At 37.1% G+C, this 21,659-nt stretch overlaps 2 protein-coding genes and 1 long non-coding RNA gene across 3 annotated transcripts in view; 2 read left to right on the forward strand and 1 right to left on the reverse strand.

The window, feature by feature from the left end:
• Positions 1 to 10,542, forward strand: part of LOC140140998 (uncharacterized) — a 29,743-nt gene extending 19,201 nt beyond the window's left edge. Inside the window, exon 6 of the mRNA XM_072162773.1 lies at positions 8,003 to 10,542. Within this exon, the coding sequence (XP_072018874.1) occupies positions 8,003 to 8,207 (205 nt within the window). The 3' untranslated portion in view covers positions 8,208 to 10,542. The remainder of the gene's footprint in view (positions 1 to 8,002) is intronic.
• LOC140140275 (uncharacterized) lies at positions 667 to 7,100 on the reverse strand. Its single transcript, XR_011857233.1, has 4 exons — positions 7,012 to 7,100; positions 3,630 to 3,668; positions 2,575 to 2,638; positions 667 to 1,186 (listed from the first exon to the last, which is right to left on the reverse strand). It is a non-coding gene; the product is annotated as an uncharacterized lncRNA (long non-coding RNA).
• A 1,161-nt stretch (positions 10,543 to 11,703) lies between the features above and the next one.
• The window catches only part of LOC140140999 (cartilage intermediate layer protein 1-like), a 32,182-nt gene continuing 22,226 nt past the window's right edge, over positions 11,704 to 21,659 (forward strand). The window contains exons 1-3 of the mRNA XM_072162774.1: positions 11,704 to 11,976; positions 19,897 to 20,302; positions 21,413 to 21,547. Of these exons, the coding sequence (XP_072018875.1) occupies positions 19,912 to 20,302; positions 21,413 to 21,547 (526 nt within the window). The 5' untranslated portion in view covers positions 11,704 to 11,976; positions 19,897 to 19,911. The remainder of the gene's footprint in view (positions 11,977 to 19,896; positions 20,303 to 21,412; positions 21,548 to 21,659) is intronic.

A 21,659-nucleotide genomic window follows, 5' to 3' on the forward strand; every position in this document is an offset into this window, starting at 1 on the left:
GGCATATTGAAGCTAAACTAGTGACATATGGTACAAAAGTGGAATAAATGCAAGGGTTCAAATCAGGCACCATTGTTCCATAACCATTAAGGTATAGGATTTTTTTTGTATACTTAAGTAGCCCCCCGAATGAAATGTATTTAATTAATCCGAACTAAGTGCCATTCTCTTTTAGGTCATTTTAGTATCTAAAATGGCCCAAAATGAGGTTTTTCAATATTGCCGTCCAATTCTAATAGTCACCCCCATAGACTTTACATATAGCACTTAGTTCTGATGTAAAAAATTTCACACAAAATGCTTTTTGAGTGATTACAAAGATAATGATATACTTTTCATTCAGGGGCTATGTGGACTTTTTTCATTGTATTGCTTGTACAATGACATATCGGTCCTTTTTCACAATAAAATGTCAATCTGAAACAAAGGTGGATCGCATGGGGTGGCTCCTGCCCCCCTGCTAGTTACACCACTGGTTACATGACTACTTATACAGCAAATTGTTTGTGCTTCTTTACATGTCACACATTGCAATGCCAATTCTTAGTCAGTGGCCGTGGCCAGGGATGTAGCTACAGCACCCACCACTGACATGACTGAGAAACAAAATAACATCAAATTTGGCCAAATTTAGGCCATTTTCAATAAAATTGTCAATTTCAAATGGGGATGATGTTTCCGGTATAGAGTTAGCTGCATATTATAAAACAACTGATGAAGAAATTATTCATCTACAATACTTGTCAAATTTGCAAAAACCTAATCACAACCTGTCTAGCTCACACAGCAGTTCCATCACACATGTAATCTACTGTTCTGCATGTAATGAAAATGTTTCATTTGACTAAAAGTAGCTGAAGTTCCAAGATTCTTAATGAGTACACCTACAGAGAGTTATGGGTCAGATGCAAGAACATGCTCTGCACTGGCTTCCAAGTTGAAAACATGATCAAGGCCCACACTACTTGCATCACATCACAGGAGGAGTTACATCACCACCCGCTGAGCACCTAACACAAATGGCAAGTGACCACTCGTCTGGTGAACAAGTTGTTGGTGTCATATGGGTGAGCTGTAAGATCATTGATAGTTTCTTCCTATTAAAAAAATGGCAGGCGATCACTAGTCTGGTGAACAAGCTGTTGGTGTCATATGGGTGAGCTGTAAGATCACTGATAGCTTCTTCCTATAAAAAAAAAATCAAATACAATATGCTGACATTTTGCATAATGAACCAAACTTACAAGCTTGCATGATCAAATTAGTTTACTCATGTTGCAATTGGGTAGACAAAATGATACGGTCTACAGTATTTATTTGGGAGTGTTCACACTATCATGCCTAATTTGCCCGGTACAGGGTGTTAGTCCAACACACGCTACATGTAGTCCAAATCTGAAATGCACTGCACCAGTCCGACACACGCTAGTCCGAATCTAAAATACACTGCGCTAGTCCGAAACTGAAAACCACTGCGCTCATCCGAATTTGAAAACCATCGCGCTAGTCCGAATTTGAATTGGGAAACACTGCGCTAGTCTGATATTCGGACTAGCGCGTGTTTATCAGATTCTGACTAGCGCTGTAGTTTTCAGTTTCGGACTAGCGCCATGGTTTTCAGTTTCGGACAAGCGCAGTGTTGGACTAAAGAAGTGTTTTCCAAATTCGGACAAGCGCAATGTATTTCGGACCCGGGATTTCGGATTAGGACTAGCGGTGTGTGGGACTGAAAAATGTGATTTCAGATTCGAACTAGCGATGTGTCGGACTGTTGCAGTGGTTTTCATTTTCGGACTAGCGCATGCTTTTTTCGGACTAGCGCCGTGCTTTTCATTTTCGGACTGACACACCTCTAAGTCAGTATAGGGAATTTGTGTTGTCGGACTAGCGGTGTGTCAGACTGAGCGGTGAACCCCGATTTGCCATGAGTCCCGGGTTAGACCCGGGTTGATAATTAGTGTGAACAGAAAAAAACCTCAAAAAATTGACCGGGTCATTTTTTCCAACCTCGGAAAGAACAGGTTACAACAGAAATTCACTGTTTGACCCACATTACTGGAAGTAAACACTACCATTATCACTCTCTTTCTATTGTTTCTGTATGCACAGCAAATCAGGCCACCATATCTAATCACTGTACTAAGTTTGAAGTTGATCAGTTATTGCATTGGAGCTGCACAGTGGATTAATGAATTTGCTTCCGCCCCGGACAGCCAGGCAGCCAAACAGCCAGGCAGCCAAACAAACAAAGAAACAATCGGGCAACAATCTGGATGATAACATAAGCCCCACAAATATGTGGGGGCCAAAAATGAGCATAATTAGGCTGCAAGCATGTTATAGTCAATGGCAGAATATGTACACGCCTGCAATTTTTAGTAGGTTTAGCCAAAATAATCAACCAGGGTCAATTTTCTTCATGAGAACAGAATTTTTTCAACCTGGATTAACTTTGGTACCTGGTAAATAATTTATATGTGAACATGACCTTTATCATGTTTATCAGAGTGTATATGAAATTAATTAAAATGGAAGTGAGAGGAGCTGCACTACTAGTACTGTTACTGTACTTACATTTCACTCCATTGTATGGCCATTCTCTTTTAATACATCAGGAAGAAACACACACAAATTGCATCTAGAAGAAAACACACACAAATATTATATTATGGTTATTACTACAATATTCATCAAAGTATACAAATTACATACCCTTACCTGCCATGTACTTGTTCCATTTTTAATGGGACATTTGCGTTGGAAAAATGTCAATATTAGCAGGGACTGTCTTTTGGTATCTGCAGGAGAGCATGAAATAGCTCTTCTGGAGCCTTCAAGTTCAAGGAAAGCTGTTTAGAGCATTTATAATAGAATGTAAGGAGAGAATGGTCAACTAAGGAGAGCTAAAAATCACTCTCCTATATCAGATTTAAGGGGTACTACACCCCTGCCCAATTTGTGCCCATTTTTGCATTTTTCTCAAAAATTATAGTGCTCACATTGGTGACAAGTAAGATATGTATATTATAGGGGCAAGGACTACAACTACTGTACTGAAAAAGTAGTTATTGATTTATTGATCAAATATTGGCTTTCCCTCATTTTTGAATGTAACTCCACAACTGTTGTCTGTGCTGAAATAAAATTTTCAGTCCAGTAGTTGTAGTCCTTGCCCCTATAATATACATATCTTACTTGTCACCAATACGTTATAATTTTTGAGAAAAATGCAAAAATTGGCACAAAATTGGGCAGGGGTATAATACTATTAAGGAGAGCAGTGAGAGACAATTGCTCTCGCTCTCCTCAAATGGCAATCCCTGTTTTAGGCTGTTTTGGTTGTTTTTTTTGTTGTTGGTTTTTTTTCTTCAGGATTAATTTTGGTACCGTATTTAGTTTTTACACCACCACCCCCCCTTTCAATAGTAAAAAATTGCCCCTTTTCATACACCCAAAACTTCATAACCCACCCTTTAGAACTCTAAAAGTGTATGACCCCCCTACATATTTTCTACCCCCACCAATGTATTTCTGAACACTCCCTTACCATTTCAGGGTTCAAGTGACATACTTGTCAACTACAGAATGTCTTTTGCTTGTTACTGTTATACTGTATGTAGCCTACTTACATTTCACTCAATTGTATGGTCAGTCTCTGATTTATACATCTGGAAGAAACATACACTATATTAAACTATTTATTAAAATATTCATGTAGTCACATTATAATACTTTGTAAGGCCAAAAACATTTGTTTGCCCTAAGAGTAAAAAATGTGGAGGGTCAATAGGTCAATATTTTTTTCCATGCGCACTTCCACTATTTCAGGGTCAGAAATTACGCAACCAAGTGGGAGAATCCTTTTGAATTCTCTCAGTGGAATTTTGGAAGAATCCATGGATTCTTGCCATATAACTTTGTTCATGATTAATTGCATTACCAGAATCCATTTAAGATTCTTGCAATTTTGTTGACGAGAATCTTTGCGAGAATGGATTCTCACTGAATTTCTGACCCTGCTATATTTTGAAGTGAAACCAGTGAAAGGTTGGAACCTCAGACATCAAAATTCATGGATCCCCCTATTAAAGGGTGGATTTTCTTTGATCCCCTTTTTATAAAATGGTTTAAGAATGTTGTACAGTCAACAGTGTTACACCCAAATTGTAAAATGCACAATTTTTTGTATTTTAAGCTTGAGTTGAGAGTAGGGGAGATTGGGGTTAGTTGAAACATTTTTCACAAAATCGTCTTTTTAACGCAAACTGATTACTTTCAAGAAACACTAACCATATCAGTATAAACATATACATACATGCTACAAATACAGCCTTAAACTTTATTGGACCTGCTTATGATTATTCATATAATCCAATTTGAAAATTTGAAAAAAAGTGTTTCAACTAACCCCACCCCTGGGGTAAGTTGAAACATAGGGTGGCGTTAGTTGAAACACGGCTTGTAAAAATTTCAAAATAATAATTATTGTGTTGTTAGGGTTATACTTCCCTTGAAGGCACCCTTTAACATACAATCAGTGTGAAAAAATGAATAAATAAATATGTGGGAGTGCGGGTCAATACTTTGGACACAAGGTGACGAGTGTCACCATGGACCAAAATATGAGAAGCCTAAAATATTATAAAATGTACTTTCTGTGTGCACTTTTTGCTTGTATTATTGCTTTTTAACCATAAAGCAATATTGAAGAAATAGTAAACATGTTACAAATTTTAAAAGTCAAATTTTTAACCATATTTTTCTATGCGATTTTCACGTTTCAACTAACCCCACCTCAAAAGTTTCAACTAACCCCGATGCCTATTTTTACATTTCAAAGTTCATTACACAAAATAAGAAATACAATAAAACTTTTATTTAACATTATTCTGGGACTTACTACTAGTGCTTATGATACTCAAAAAATAATCCCTGAATCTTCAAACAACATGGAGATAACGCATCTTTTCTGAGGGGTATAAAAATTAGTCAGTAAGTCAAAAACAGATATTCCTTTCCCAAGCCAACACTGGTGGGGCATCAGTGCTGTTGCTAATTTGGTGGATGACCCTTACTAAAACCTATTACTAGGTGCCAGTATTTTACCAAATTAATTTTTTGTGTCAGAAAAAAATACAATGTTTCAACTTACCCCGCGTTCCAACTAATCCCAATCTCCCCTACACACTTGAAACACTTAAAGGAGTATTTCGCGATCCTAACATCATCTTAATTTTATGACATTCTTCAGGATATATCCATGAAAAATATTATTCCCAAAATTTAAGTTGATTCCGATTTTGCATTTGCGAGTTATGATTTTAAAAAATGGTAAATGTAAAAATGTGCACGAAGCGGGCACCGTGTCACGCTTGCGGGGGGTGGGGGATGTTCCCCCTCAGAGTCAGAAACTTTTAAAAAATGAAGACCTAATTGAAACGATTTGGTGGACCATTTTGTCACTATTAGTGTGTAAAATTTCAGATTGAAAAGGCCGAAAATTCAAGAAATGACAGGGCATGAAGCCGTTCGTGAACAAGTTTTCCCTATTGTTGCAGGCCTATGAATTGTTTTAAACATAAATTGGCAAATGTTGAAAGCAGAAGCGAAAATGGCCACTCGTTTATGCACTATGCAGGGGGTGTCTAGTTGGAAGTTGGAAATTTTGAGAAATGTAAATCTACTTGAAGCGATTTGGTGGACCATTTTGTCACTATTTAATAGCGTGTAAAATTAGTGAATTATGGCCCGTCCATGAAGCCTTTCGTGAACAAGTTTTCCCTATTATTGTTGTCTAGTGACTTTGATGATATTGTGTAATAGGCCCTGCATATCGGCAGGCCATGAGTAATTTTCACAAGCTTTCGATGCAGGGACCCGCCTTCAAGCAATGCCTAAAATAAGTACAGTGGTGGCGCTTAGGGGCATTTGCCCCCATATTTTTCTTGCGCCCCCTCCCACTTTTGAGGGAAAAACCCAAATTATCATAAATTTCCACTTTTATGCAATTTTGCCCCCCCCCCTACGCTGACGCAGAAGGTACATCCTCTCATGATCGAGAATTTATTATTTTGGCTATAGGCCTACAATGTAATGGCCAAGCCCAAGGCAATACAGTAGATAGGTATGCTAGGTGAATTCAAATTTGCCATCAAACTGCATCATTTTATATATCAAATTAAAGCCCTTGAGTAAACAAAGCCAAAACTGAAAACCATTTTTTCATAGCACTTTCCGTAGCAAAGTTACATCTTGTCAAAGATTGACTTTCATCAAAAAGTTTGCCTGGGTTACCTACTATAGTAAGAATTCCAATTGAATGAACGCAGCTTTTAACAGCTGCACTCGATCCAACCGCGATCGTATATTGCGTATTTCAAACTACAACGCGAACGCATACGACCTTGGATACAATGCTATCCAATCACGAGTGCGTTGGCATGGTTGATTCACTTCCGCGTTACTCACGCACAGTCGCACACGCTGGCGTACATCGCGCAGTGTACGCAAAAATTCGTCACGCTATTGAAAGCTGCGTTCATTCAATTGAAATACCCACTATAGTACTAGACTGAGTAGTCAGTACTGAGTCTGAGACTGAGTACAACTAGGCCTACATGGCCCCGGGACATGGCCCTGACCTGGCATGATGCCAGGCATGGACCCATCAAATGGCATCATGTCCATGATCGTGAGAAATTGAGAATGAATGCCAAACAATGCTGGACATGAGTAAAAGCTTACACTTACAGCCATTGCATGTATGCATGCATAATCAATACTACTCATGTACTGCCATGCATGCATGCACTGTCTGTGCACACATGTTACTATCATATGCATGTATGCATGCGTTGCGTTGTTGCGCTATTCAGTCACTGTCAGTCTGGACATACATCCCGCACGTCATCCGCCGCCATATGTATGCATGACATCAAACATTTCCTCTGTTTCTCAATGTTAACCTCGTCAAAAAAGATACTTTACAACATTATAGGAAGCATACAATACCGTTTCATGTAAAAATTCCGCACGCCAAGCTGATGTGTTGAACTTTTGAACGTTGACCTTCATTCGAAGGGTGACCCCGAATTAAACATTATAAACTTCAATATTTACAATCTTCAATGACCACGAGACAAACTTTATAAAGTAAAATTAATTCAATTAAAAAAAAATATTATAATACGGCATTAAATAATAAAAAAAAAAAAAAAAAAGAAGATTTAGTACGGCTTATCATTTTGGTGCATGTAAATCAGTGTACTAGTCCCAGCGAAGGTTCGGCGCGGCCGGTGCAATATCGTCGATTTCGGACGGTTTTCAACTGAAATGTTTCGCGTTTTCGTGCAGAAAATAGCGAGAAAATAATTTTTGTGATTTTCATAGCTTAAAAAAATTAGAAGAGCAGGTAAGAAAACCTGACTATCGATTTACATTACATTTGAAAAACTATCTGAAGTAATATTAGAGAAAACATCGAGTCCATTTTTTAAATGGTTGAATGAACTACTACGGGCATGATCCTTCAAACAATAATTTCAAACTTTCAATTTTCGTTTTTTGTTATAACCGCTACCACAGGGCTTCACATGAACCATTGGGAAAATATTTACACGTATCTACTACTGTTTTTGTTGATTTTAACTAAATTAGTACGATCAAGTAACCCTTTTTTCATCGGAATAAAAAATATTTTGGGACTTGCATCAAATTTATTGACAGCTAACTGATGAAAGGACACACAATTTTTAGCCGATATACGCATTTAGCGCCAATTTGTGCGACGGAGAAATCCCTTAGTGATAGCGCCCCTGTTGATGAATATATGTCAGTGGAAAATTTTAAAAAAGTCGCGGCGAGACCAAGGTGAACTCCCTCTCACCCAATGACCCTCTTTTTATTTTTCTGTCATCAATAGACCCCCTCTTTTCAAAAACTTTCAAATTTTGATGACGTTTTTCAACAAATTTCAAACTTTGATGTGTGTGTCTTCATTTAGGAGACATTCTTCAGCCATGCCTCCAATTTCTGCACCAGGTGACCCGATAAAACGACCTAACGACTATGGAAATGACGTACCTCCCGATTACATGGATCTGGTGAAGTCTGATGTTCCCAAGACTAACTACTCACTACCAGGAGTTGATATTCCAATGGATCGTGTAAAGTTTGACCAGGGTATTTACTTGGAAATTCGTGACTAATGCCCAATTCATCAATGTTCATACTTTTTAATCAACGTCGAATACGAGGGTCGGTTAGTATACAAATATTAACTGTCTATGAGTGTAATGGTCGAAATATAATCACGAGGTGAAAGATGGATTGTTCTAGCGAGTGGAATGGAACAATACATCTTTCACCGAGTGATTATATTTCGACCATTACACGAATTTAAGACAGTTAATATTTGTTTTATATCACTCATACATAAATTCTATTACTAAAATACTATTTAAGGTAGGAAATACATTTTTGCATCAACATAACACCATGTTTTGCCGCGATATACTTCACATTTTGGGATCCACCCCACAACTAAATCGGCGAGTCTAAGAGTCCGCGCACGGATTGGCGCAGGCGCAATACGGCAGGCACCGTGGTGGTAAAGACTATCACACGGAGCTGGTGATAGTAAAAATGATAAATGGTAATCAACCAATGAACTGTCTAGAATTTATGTATGAGTGATATAATATGTAATGAAAGTTGATTTGTAACCCCATGGATTATTTTCATTAAAAAATTATGGAAATGGAATGGAAAAAATATCACACACTTGATTACCTAACAGCATTGGCATCAAATCCATGGTAGTGTTTTAAGGGAAATAAATGGCTCAAATGAGGTATTGTTGTACATTTTATATTTTCTCGGGAATTAAAGTATGGAGAGTGCTGCCTTTTGGAATACTAGTAGTACACAAATTGCCAGCTCATAACATCATCTTTGTCGGACTGGAAAGGTTTTAGTTTAATTAGTGTAAAAGAACACTTATGATAAGAAATAAATTACTCGTATGTTTTGCCTTGTTTTGAAATGGTAAATAAATTATTCGTAACTATGTCACCAAGATTTCAATTTCAAACATTTTATAAATAATATTGTATTAAATAAATGCAACATTAAGCAGGAAGTAAGTCAATGATAAAATGTCTAAAAAGTTACCTTACTATTCACTAAATTATTATCTGACTTCAATATGAAACTTGTATTTAATCAAGCGCAAAGTGTTACCCACTGTTCACAAAGGGCACTCCGAGAACGTGTTATGAAATTAAATTTCTATAAAAAACATGGTTTTAGTTAAAGGAGCAATCGTAGATTTCGTTGTATATTAAATATTTTCCTTAACTTTTCAATCATCTAGCGCCCAGAGTTCGCATATGAAGTTTATTCTTTAGCTATATCGCAATGCTTTTGAGCAGTTTGGGTGTCGAAAACGTTCTCCAAATGCGGAAAGTTATGGGATATCAAGGCGTAGCGTGTTTCCGTGGGTATTTTCTGCATTTGGAGGACTTTTTTGACACCCAAACTGCTCAAAAAACATTGCGATACATGTAAAGAATCTGTTATCTGTTACAAGTTCGATGACGACTGTGTCAACTTTAAAGAGGTATTTAATAGAGTGATTCCATGACATGTTAAAAAAACATGAAAAAAAACCACACAAAAAGGCGCAAATCCCTGTGCTGAATTGTTACGAGAAAAGGTGAAGCTCTGAATGATTACCAACGGCACACAGCGACATCGCCTGGTAAATAATTATATTGTACAGGGCACTACAGGCAGGGAAACTAAATCAATACACGTGTATCTCGCCTATGCACGCCGATACACGTGTATTGATTTTTAGATCTTTTGGATACCGGGGTAGAACTGATGAATATCTCCTGTCATTTTTGATTTCAAAGAAAATGATAATCATAAGTGAGCGTATTGAGCTTCAACCGTGCGTTTTGAAATCAAAATCTGAGAAAAATTCAGATTTTATATGTACAGAACAAAAAAAAGAAGAAAAACAGCTGCCCTCATTCGTAAACACTCGCGGTACTAGCGCAGTGTAGACCACTGGTGGAGGCAGTCTAAAGCAGGTGACATACCAGGCTCACTGACCTCTACAGAGGGCAATTGTCAATGCAGAAAGCATAATCTTGGTCAGCGATCAAGTTACCCCGGAAGTAACCACGATAGGAATTTATTGCTTTATTCCGTTTTGGAGGTAACTAGATACTTAAACAAGATTCTGATCGCTGCATTGTCAATAGCCTTATAGTCGGAGTTCCCCACGGTCCATAGTCTCAAAACTATTATACAGGTCGGAACAAAATGGCCATGCGTGGCTGTTTAAGAACTACTGGATTCAATCTACCAATACGGCGATTTCTGCCATGAAGATATCGGGGCGATGACACTGTGCGGCATTTGGTAATCTGATTCAGTGCTTCAGTTTTTTGTGGAAATAATCTAAATTATAAATTTTGATAGGTAGTAAATATGACGTTAAGATTCATGTACTCAATAAGTTGCTAAAACGAATCTTGTATGTTGTTTCGTTATTTCTCATGTTTTCTCCCTCCCACCAAGCCCAAGTACAAGGAATTAAAATGAAAAACAGAAAAAGCCCCTTACAATGTATTCTTAATATATGGAAACTTGGGACTTTTTAGTAGTAGGTGTACACAAACAACATGAACAATAGACACAGCTACCTGTTGCATACACCCAACACCCCAATGCTCACCTATGAGACAATTAAGATTTTTCAACTGTTTAAGGCGAGTAGGAGCTTTCAGATCTTTTTGTCTATATGGTTGCAATTTTGCTTAAATAAGGAAGCAAATGGTCACTTTCCATATATATTGCAGTTATTGAGTTATGACGAATTATGTCAAAACTAAAGTTTTCGCTATTTCCCCCTACCATTGAAAATCGTGCACATGGGTGAATAATGAACGCATTACAAGGAGCTTTGGGATCTCACGCATTGAACCCATTCCTCAGTAGCGTAGCTAGCAGGTGGGGTGGGGTGGGGGTGGAGGGGAGGGACAGAGGGTGCCCCTTACAGAAAGAGAAAGAGAAAAGCGCCCCTCTGAAAAAAAAAAATGAAAGAGAAAATCGTGAAGGCAAAGGAAAATTAGGAATGGAGCAATAAGCCCGTTTCCCACTAAAATTCACCCCAAGCATTGGGCCAAAATAGTATAAAATGGTATTTTTTTGCACGCTACACGCAAAAACTTTGGCGTGCATATTGTTCCAGTAAAGTCCTTTTTTTTGGAACCTCAAAATAATTAAGACTTAACATGTATAGTCTCTCTATAATAAGCATAATGGCCCACCGTTACCGAGTTAAAATGATGCAAGCGGGCCTTTATTTTGTCTTTTCCTCTGAAATTTTTATTTTGCCCCTTCCAAGAGAGCTGACTGCGCTCCTGCTATACCTTTTTATCTGTGAGTGTGGGCTTTATTTTTCTCAATACTTAGCATAGCTAAGACTTGCCTTAAAGTACACAATATGTTCATACATTTCTGAATTGAGTTTTGTATTGGATACAAACAAACAGAACTGTGCCATTGACAATGATCGATATGACGCCATCATATCACAGTGTTAATATCAACATTGTAGAAGTCAAAATATAGTTCATGACATCATCCAAAATTCCCTAGACCAATCACTGGGTATATATATATAAATACTGAAATGCAGAATCCGCTGCTCAGATAGTTGCGCGTCATGCTTGTAGTCGCATCAGCCTACACGGGCTCAATTTCGTTACACTTTGCGTGAATCAAAATTGATTCTTAAAAACTCACCTGGCCAGAATCAAGCTAAATCGGACTAATCATCGTAATTAATCGCGTACATGGATATGATTTGGGATTAAGTTTTGCGAATAGTTGTGAGAATCGCATTTTGAGGCCTTGAGCCTGGATAGCGGCAGAAAACATTCATTCTAGGCACTGGATTTCGTAAGTATTATTCAAGTTTCTCAATTTCATAAATCATCTTGAAAAGTTGTACAATTTTCGTATTTCTATAGATATATAATTTTAACTTATGCCGCGTGATTTGTATGTGCTTTCAATATTTTTTAAAGAGTGCTCAACTAGACCTGGGGACGTCGAGAAAGGGGTGTCACACAGAGTTTACCTTTAACTTAAGGCGGTACCCTTAAATTTGTGACTATTTTTGCATTTTTCTCAAAAAATAATAACATAGTGGTAACAAAAGTTATGTATATTATAGGGGCAAGTAATCCATACTGGAATTTCAGACTCAAGACAAGCGGTACGTTATTTATGATAAGAAAAGAGGTACCGCTAGAATGTACCTCATTTCTTAACATGAACCACTTGCGTTGAATCACTGAAATTTCAGTGAAGTAATTGGATTCGTTAATATACATAACTTTTGTTACCAGTGTGTAGTTATTTTTTGAGAAAAATGCAAAATTAGTCACAAAGTTTATCAGGGGTGTAGTACCACGTTAAAAATTAAGAAAGTAGAACATTGTTGACCTAGTTACAGCGATACATTTAAGTATATTGAAATGTTTCTCAATCTGAATTAATTACGAAATCAAGTAAGTTTAAACGTTTTGGTTCTCTAGTAATAAGAACATTACTCGAACGAGCATTAACTAAAATGGTATACTGAATTGAGTATCATATACAATTCTTGCTGAAATGACAGCATTCTTGAGATTCCACAAAAGTTAAATAAAGGGAAAACAAATAAACACCAAAACAAACAAACAATCAAGAACCATAATGATAATGATAATGACGAGTTTTGCTTGTTGAAATGAAAAGGATACTATATGATGAAAAACTATCATTATAGAGAGGTAATGTGGAGTATGGTATACAAATATTGACTGCTACGAGGGGCATGGTTAAAATTATAGGCGCAAGGTGATCTCAAAACCATGACTATGTCCCGAGGCGTAGCCGAGGGGCATAGTCATGGTTTTGAGGTCACCGCGGGCCTATAATTTTAACCATACCCCGAATAAAAAGCAGTCAATATTTGTTTTATATACCAAATCTTAAGATTCTTGTCATCTGTTTGGTTAGAAGCATCGATTTTGGAAAGAGAAAGTAATAGTTTCAATGCGAACGGCACAGACGATGTTCGCGTAATTATAGCGCGCGAAAACATTAACGCTTGCGTAATATCATTTTACGCTGGGAACAAAGCACAGGCAGAACTATGCCCGCTTTTGCGGGCATAGTCAAAACTATGCCCGCTCTTTTAACCAATCAGATGGCGAGAATCTTTAAATGAGGTATATAATAAAAACTATTATACAGAGGTAATGCGCGTATTATTGCTTTTCAGTGCCTATACTGGCGAGTTATATTTTACATTCTCATTTAAAGCCACAATGTACGATCTTACAATGTTAATTGGTTAATATTTTAAAACCTGATTTTTACACATCGAGGGTTCAGTACCAGAGAGTCTTAACTCACTTTTTGGCTATTTTGAATTTTGGTATCAATAGTTAAATTAGACACTTACATTGTTAGTTATAAATAGGTTTAGTTCGCAAAAAAAAAATGTTTAATGGCATTTCTTGAGGGGGGGGGGTGCAAATAAAAATGTCGTGGGCAAAACGAAAAAAAATTCCCAGTTGCATTAATTTCATTATTACTGTTTTTTATAGAGACTATGTAAAAAAAATCTTCGTACCTCCAAAAACGGGTTTTGCTGGGACAATGTGTGCGCTTAGCGCGTAATAAGTGATATTGTACACTATTTTGGTTGGGGTAAATTTTGGTGAAAAATGGGCTCCTTGCTCCTTTTCTTTTCCTTCCTGATTTTCCCTTTCAGTTTTTTTGTCCATGGTCACTTTTCTCTGTCATTTTGGATAGGGGACACTTTGACCCCTGTTGACCCCTTGGATAATTTCTTGAATTTTTTAACATAGCTTATTGTTTTCTACCCATTGCGTCTGATCTCCGATTGATTTCCGAGGGTGCACGATAGACCCTTCTTTCAATGCAACGAAAAATTTCCTTGAGTTCCAAGCCAATCCAAAAAAAGAAAGAAAAAAAGTTGTATTCGTAAGCGTAGGTTTTTGGTGGGTGAATGTTTGCATACATTTATAGGGTATTTCCAATCCTGTGTTGCGAAATAGGGAAGTCCCTTGAAAATTTCCCGTATGTTATGTATTATGCTCCAATAAATTTATTGAATCAAGTTTATTTTAAGATGTATTTATTAAAATTAATAACATTTACTTCAAAATCTAATTACTTAAAATGGAATGAATAACATTGATTGAATTTATTAATTAAAATCAACGTGTTGCAAAAGGTTAACTAGCCTTTTCACATGTAGCTAGCCACTCGTCAACCCGTCATTTTGGACACACAGGCAGTTTTCTCCTAGGACAGGCAAAATCAATATCTTTGACAGGTGTTAAATTTTAAAATAATACTTTTATAAGTGAACTTCAAACAAGACCAGACTAATAAATTAAAACAAATACCCAGTTTGAAATATTTCAAAAACAGGAGTTACAACACCACCAATAAACTGCAACAGTCCAAGTAGATTTCAATTGTTTTGTGATACAAACAGACAAAGACTAAAACATTTTACTTGTAAAGTCTTGTATCCATATACACTTGCTCTATGTGTCAAAAGGACGACTGAAACTTTGTATGTATAAAATTGTATTTTGCCAGTCTCCCAAATTGGTTAAAGAGGAGCAATTTCAGGGTATCTCCTTATAATAATAATAATAATAATAATAATAATGAACATTTTTAACGCGCACAAATCTGCAAAAAGCACTCATGGCGCAAAACAGGTAGGGGCATGTTACCAATTAATTCTTTTTTGTGATTTTCATGAATATTTGCCTAAACGTGTGTAATAACCAAAATATGACTTAAATTTGCTATCATGACCCCCCCTTCCCCATCTTTATCTTCCCACTTTTTTCCTTAGTGTCTTACGTTCTCATACAACCCGTCTTAAGGTGGTACTATACACCCGGATAAATTTTGTGACTAATTTTGCATTTTTCTCAAAAATAACTAAACACTGGTAACTGGTCACAAAAGTTATGTATATTATAGAGGCAATGAATCCAATAACTTCACTGAAATTTCAGTGATTCAAGACAAGTGGTTCATTATATATATGTTAAGAAAATAGGTACATTCTAGCGGTACCTCTTTTCTTATCATAAATAACGTACAGCTTGTCTTGAGTCACTGAAATTCCAGTGTAGTAACTGGATTCCTTGCCCTTATAATATACATAAATTTTGTTACCAATGTGTTATTATTTTTTGACAAAAATGCAAAAATAGTCACAAATTTATCAGTACCACCTTAAGAGCGTCATATTCATGTATACCATTGTAATTTGCGGCTGCTTGATGTTCGTTCACCCACATCGTAATACGTGATTGCGCAGATTTAATTGTTGTATGTAAACTTTAAAAAATCCCTAACGTCTTGAAAGCCAACTAACAAGGAAGTTATTTTGGATTTAATTAAATAGACCTAAGTATTATACAACGTAACCTGGTATTATTGAAGGGGTACAGCACAATTAAAGGCGAAGAAAAAATGAAATAATAAATATTTTTTCGTCAAAAAGTCATATTTCTTGTCTTGTTTGGTAAATAATTAAAAAAAAAAGAACTATATCCAAAATACAACAACGGTCCCTGCACTCGATCTACTCATTAGGTTTTATAGACACTGGTCAAATTTGACAAGGGAAACTATTCAGATGGGGACATAAGAAATTTCTCTTCAAAATGACAAGCAGCTCATCGAATTTGATAAGATTGCCTTGTCAATAATCATTAATTATAGAATGAATAGATTCTTGTCAAAATGATCCAACTTATCAAATTTGAGTAGTTTGTCTTGTCAAGGGGGGGCTTAACAGAATCTTTTCAAAATGAAATGGATGACGATTTTTGCTTGTTGAAAAGAAAAGGGTACTAAATGATGAAAAACTATTATTATACAGAGGTAATGCGGCGTATGGTAAAAACTATTATACAGAGGTAATGCGGCGTATTGTTTCTTTTCAGTGCCTATGCTGGCGAGTTATATTTACATGCTCATTTAAAGCCACAATGTACGATCTTACAATATGTAAATGGTAAATGTTTTTAAAAACCTGATTGATTTAAATCAGCACTTACATTGTTAGTTATGAATAGGTTTAGTTCGCAAAAATATCAAAACTTGTTTAATGGCATTTCTTGAGTTCCCCGGCCCCCGCACTCCGTGCATCCGCGGGTATTCATGCTTGTCGGTGAATTTCAAAACACCCCCTTTTGCATCTCATTTCTCGAAGTTTTTAGGGAAAAACATCCTTTTTAGCGATTTTGCGAATTATTTGCCCTTCGACAATACCCCTATTTTCGCTTAAACGTGAACGATATTTCTAATATACCCTTTTCTGGCAGAAACGCGTAGGCTGCTCGATGGAAATACCTTTTTTTTCAATTTCGAAGAACACAAGGTTTAAAAAAACACCCCTTTTTTTGTGTGTTTCGCGAATCGCGTTTCTTCATCTGAAAACACCCCTTATTTTGCGAAATTTTCGACGAGCATGAATACCCGCGGATGCACGGAGTGCGGGGCCGGGACAGTCCCTCATTAGTCATAAAACTAAAACGGCCAGTGGCGTTTCTTTCACTTTATCTTGATCAAATTTGAGTAGTTTGTCCTGTCAGAGGGGGGCTTAACAGAATCTTTTCAAAATGAAATGATAATCTTGTCAAATAATGAGTTGGAGATCGTATCAATATGAATAGTTACTTGTTAAAATAAACATACTGCAGTTACTGTCCGTTTTCCTATACACAATACACAGTGCTCTTTCCCATTGACGCGTGACCTCTACAAATAGCCTACGTTAAAAGTATGGGGATATGCCTTGTTAACGTCGCTGTGTGAAAAATAACCGGCCAATATTAAAAGTACTCTTCTAAAGTTCTAGAAAATATAGTTTTGTAACATGTCCTAAATTTGTAGCTAATTTAGATGTTTGGAAATATGCGTACTTTGGTGTTTTAGTTAATGTTATAGGTAATAGTACATTGCCTAGTTAACGTCGCTGTGTGAAAAATAACCGGCCAATATTAAAAGTACTCTTCCAAAATTCTAGACAATATAGTTTTGTAACATGTCCTAAATTTGTAGCTAATTTAGATGTTTGGAAATATGCGTACTTTGGTGTTTTAGTTAATGTTATAGGTAATAGTACATTGCCTAGTTAACGTCGCTGTGTGAAAAATAACCGGCCAATATTAAAAGTACTCTTCTAAAATTCTAGACAATATAGTTTTGTAACATGTCCTAAATTTTTAGCTAATTTAGATGTTTGGAAATATGCGTACTTTGGTGTTTTAGGAAGGATATGTAAACGACAGATATCACCAAAAAATATGAAGAAATTATTTCCAAACCGTGTTAAGTCTGCAAACCACCATGTTTCTCATTTTCAAGAACGCTGGTTAACAATAAGCACGTATTGTCTCATTTCGTAAACAAAGACCACACAGAATTGTTTCTCTAGCGCTCGCTTTATAATCGTTCACCCAACTGAAAGTATAATCCCAGATCATTGCTCCATTGTACGTGTAAAACAGACACATATGTTGTGTGTATTTAACCAGAGAAGATATGATTTAATCAGTTGAGCTGTTTTCAATGAGTGTTATCTTGGTTTAATAGCTTTTAATGGGGTTTAAGTCCTGCAAAGGTCGAGTTGAATTCTACTGTAGACATGACTGCATCATGCCGGAAACTATATATTTATTTTGATTAGATTGTCGATTAAATGTGACAGTAATCCTAATCCTAGTGAAAATGAACAGTAAATCTCATCTCTAAATGAGTATAGGAATATAAATGAGTATAGACGAATCCAACGAGCCAAGTCATGGTCAGGATTTGGTCGACCATCTTTGGTTTCCCGCTAGCACCAACCTGGGGTTTTGAGCACCCGATTGTGCAAATAAAAGCCGCCTAACACCTAGAGAAGATGCAAAGACGAGGAGAGTTAGTAATAATATACAATAGAGGTAATCTGTCGCATCTAGTCATACATAGTCCTTTTGTTCATCCATTTGTACATCTATGAATAGATACGACGGGATTACCTGCGGAATTATCTCTATTGTATTATTCTATTAACCCTCCTCGACCTTCTCCTGGTGTAAGGCGGCTTTTATTTGCACAACTGTTGGAACTGTATTGTGTTGTAAGCTTCTTTTGTCTACCTGTACTGTTTTCGAGGAAGGTGTAAAACGGGTGATGGTATGCAGTTTAAAATTTCCGCCAAGGCCGAATCATTTCACATTTTGGATGCATTCCCTCATTTCAAATATATAGTTTTGGTTTCTCTATTGTTCAGAAACCAAAAATCAAGGAATTAAAATGTGGAGATGAACTGGTATGCAATCATAACACTATTGTGCTGGGAGGACACAAGAGGGTATATATAATCAAAAGTATAACGGCCTATAACCATACGTATATAATAGCCTATTGTGCTAACATTTTCATTATTGATATCTATCAACGCGGGCGACTTATGATGCTCTCTGCCGTAGGTGGCACACTTCCATGACACCATAAAATTACACCCGAGTTCCGAGATTCGTTTGATAAGTTATGCTTAGACATCGTTGAGACATAAAGGATGGATATATACGAGGCCTATTGAGGGGTGGGGGGGTGTTTTGTTTATTTGTCTGAAATATAAACGATGCATGATGATGTAGATGATTTGATTATGAATTAGATTATTCCCCGGAAAGCACAACCCATACCTCTTACCTATGTTCCCTCCGCCACCTATATATAACCTCCTCCCTCCCCCCTCCCCACACTCGATATCGACTCTTCCCTATTATTCCACTCCACTCTTGAGCTCCCCTCTCCCCCTCCTTCCCTTCCCACTTCCAATGCTCTCCCCCCTCTGTTTCTCTTTCTCCCTTACCCTTACCCCCCCCCCCACACACACACGCACAAACTCTTTCCCTGACGATCTCTTTTCTCTATCTCTCTCCCTTCTCCAATAAATAAATTGAATAAAAGTCAGTTTAAACCAGCTTTCTATGATATTGATCTTCCGTCATGCGACATGCACATAAATAGAGTTGTGTATAATAGTGTTTATATCACTGAAGTCATAATCTGTCAAGTGTCTATTGTCATGTCTGTGGAAATATTTCGATGGTCTATATATTTTCACAGTGAAATAGGCTATTTCGTAGTCTCTTGTCAATGCTTTCAAACTAAATCAATGCTTTCAAATGTAGACTGCTTTGTTCGACTTCTCTGCTCGTGAATATTGCACTGCGAAATTTAAACATTTCTTTTGTATACTTAGATCAGGTAACTCGAAAATCCTGTAATTTTATTCGTCACACCACTAAGAAACTGAAACCAAAACCGAAACTACCTGCCACAAATGTTTAGTTTTAAACAAAAGGTAGAAACAATGAGTTCGATATCTTGTGATTCAAGTGGTTAGGCAGGACAATAGGAAACCACGTGACCAAAACCAAAACCAAAACTAAAACTATATATTTGAAATGAGGCAATGTAGCCGACGGGGACCCAACTAAAGGCTGCTAGCCAGGTGTAGGAATGCGTGTATTTGGATTCGTCTATAGGAATTCTATTCAAGAATGACTATTACGAAGCTGCAATGGAGTTTAAGAACAATATTTGCATTGAAAGTGCCATTGACTGTGACCATTGACATGACATGACGTAATTTTGATACACATTTTAATATCAAATTTAGCATATTCCCTAAAAAAATGGATAGACTATATAATTATGACACGATTATTAATTTTAGTTGCTATCATAATACTCTTGCATAAACAGGTATGAGAAAAGAAAATGGCCAACACTTCGGAACCAACGCTGCTTGATAAACGATCAAGCACAAAAAGCAATGATTATAAACCCGTACATTTCAACGCAGCATTTTCCGCAGCTGATGATAAGGAACAAGAACATGAAAATCTAAAGGCGCATCTTGAGAATAATCTGGATCAGAAGACAAACGTCGGATATGACGGGAGTGCAAATCCCCCAAAAGTTGAGCATTTTTATGACACAGCCAGCACCGGTCGTGTGTATGATACTGTGGCGAGAGATGATCCCACAATTCATGGAGAGACCGCATTTCATGGCTTCACAGGAAGAGGCCCCTTTGAAAGAACCAACCATGCGCCTCCGCAACAGATTTCCTTAACGAAAAACAAGTTGGATCTCCATGGAGGAAACGGTAAGAAAATTTATTTTTAAAACATTGCAGTTGCTTGAGTGGTCAGCTGTCAGGGGGAGGGGAAAACATTTTTAAAAATCACAATGTGCATCATTTTGACTCAGTATTACCGAAAAGTTTATCAATTTTACCCTATTTCAGCCCAAATTTAAGCAGATATTATTATTTTGGTGTTTACCGGGCCAAATGCAATTGTACACTGTACTCCAGCCCAACATTAAGGAGTTTACCGTCCTCCTGGTACTAAAAAGAAGATTCTCATGACATTTTCTGGTCAATATCTGGCCGGTATATAGAGCTGACTGGTAACATCCGTCAGAGGTGATGTGAAGGGGAAGGAGACAATATGCACCATGCCCACCGCTACCCCAATACACAGACTACTGTATTATATCAGTTCGGGGACACTCGTAATTCACGGACGTCTCTGATTTCAAAGACTGTCAGTGATTTCACTTACGGGGAGTCTATGATATCACATACGTCGAGCTTTGTTGACAGCTGGGCACTCGATGCAGCACATCGGAACGAAGCTGAGTGTATTAGAATAAGGTTCGCTATGTTTAATAGCAATTATATACCTGTGCAAAAATTATATCTATCTGTGCAAATTCTGACAAAATGGTCCCAGAACACACTTAGATGGCAATGGCCAAAATCAAATGTTCTGAAGTAAAAAAAAAATCCCAACAGTAACCGAGCCTGCGCTCTAATACATGAATTGGATAGTAAAATTAGCAGGCACTCTACTTGGGCTAGCTACAACCCTGATAAGGCCTACTCACAAAATTATTCCCACTGCGCCGCGCCGGCACGTTCACCAAAATTACTAATATCGTTTGCGACTGGGTTTTGAAACTAGGGAGTATGTGATTTATGAGACGTCTCTGAAATATGATACTGTTATGTGACATGACGCTTCAAGAGTATTTCATATCAGAGACGTCCGTGAATTATGAGACGTCCGTGAATTATGAGTGCCCCCCGAACTGATATATCATTAGGTCAGGACTACCCCCGGACCTATCTTTATAGAACTGGATAAAGCGGGTGCAGCGGGTATTCCATTCTATTTACATGTTTAAATATTTTCTCCCTTTATTTACGTAGCCAAAGAAGCCGGTTTAATCTGTGCCAAACGCCGCTGTTTATGTGTGTGTGTTTTGGTCGTCTGCCTTGCACTAGCCGCCATAGCCGGGTTTTTGACATATCTGTTCGTGTTTAAGAACAACGCCACCAGCGAATGTAAGCCTTGTAACAATTAACAAATAACCTGTTCATTCAGAGATCCTATATTCAACAAAGGTTGTACAGATTTTCTGCAATTATTTTAAAATATTTTAAAGGTACATCAGTA

Source organism: Amphiura filiformis, chromosome 19, assembly GCF_039555335.1.
Source record: "Amphiura filiformis chromosome 19, Afil_fr2py, whole genome shotgun sequence".
NCBI classification, from domain to species: domain Eukaryota; kingdom Metazoa; phylum Echinodermata; class Ophiuroidea; order Amphilepidida; family Amphiuridae; genus Amphiura; species Amphiura filiformis.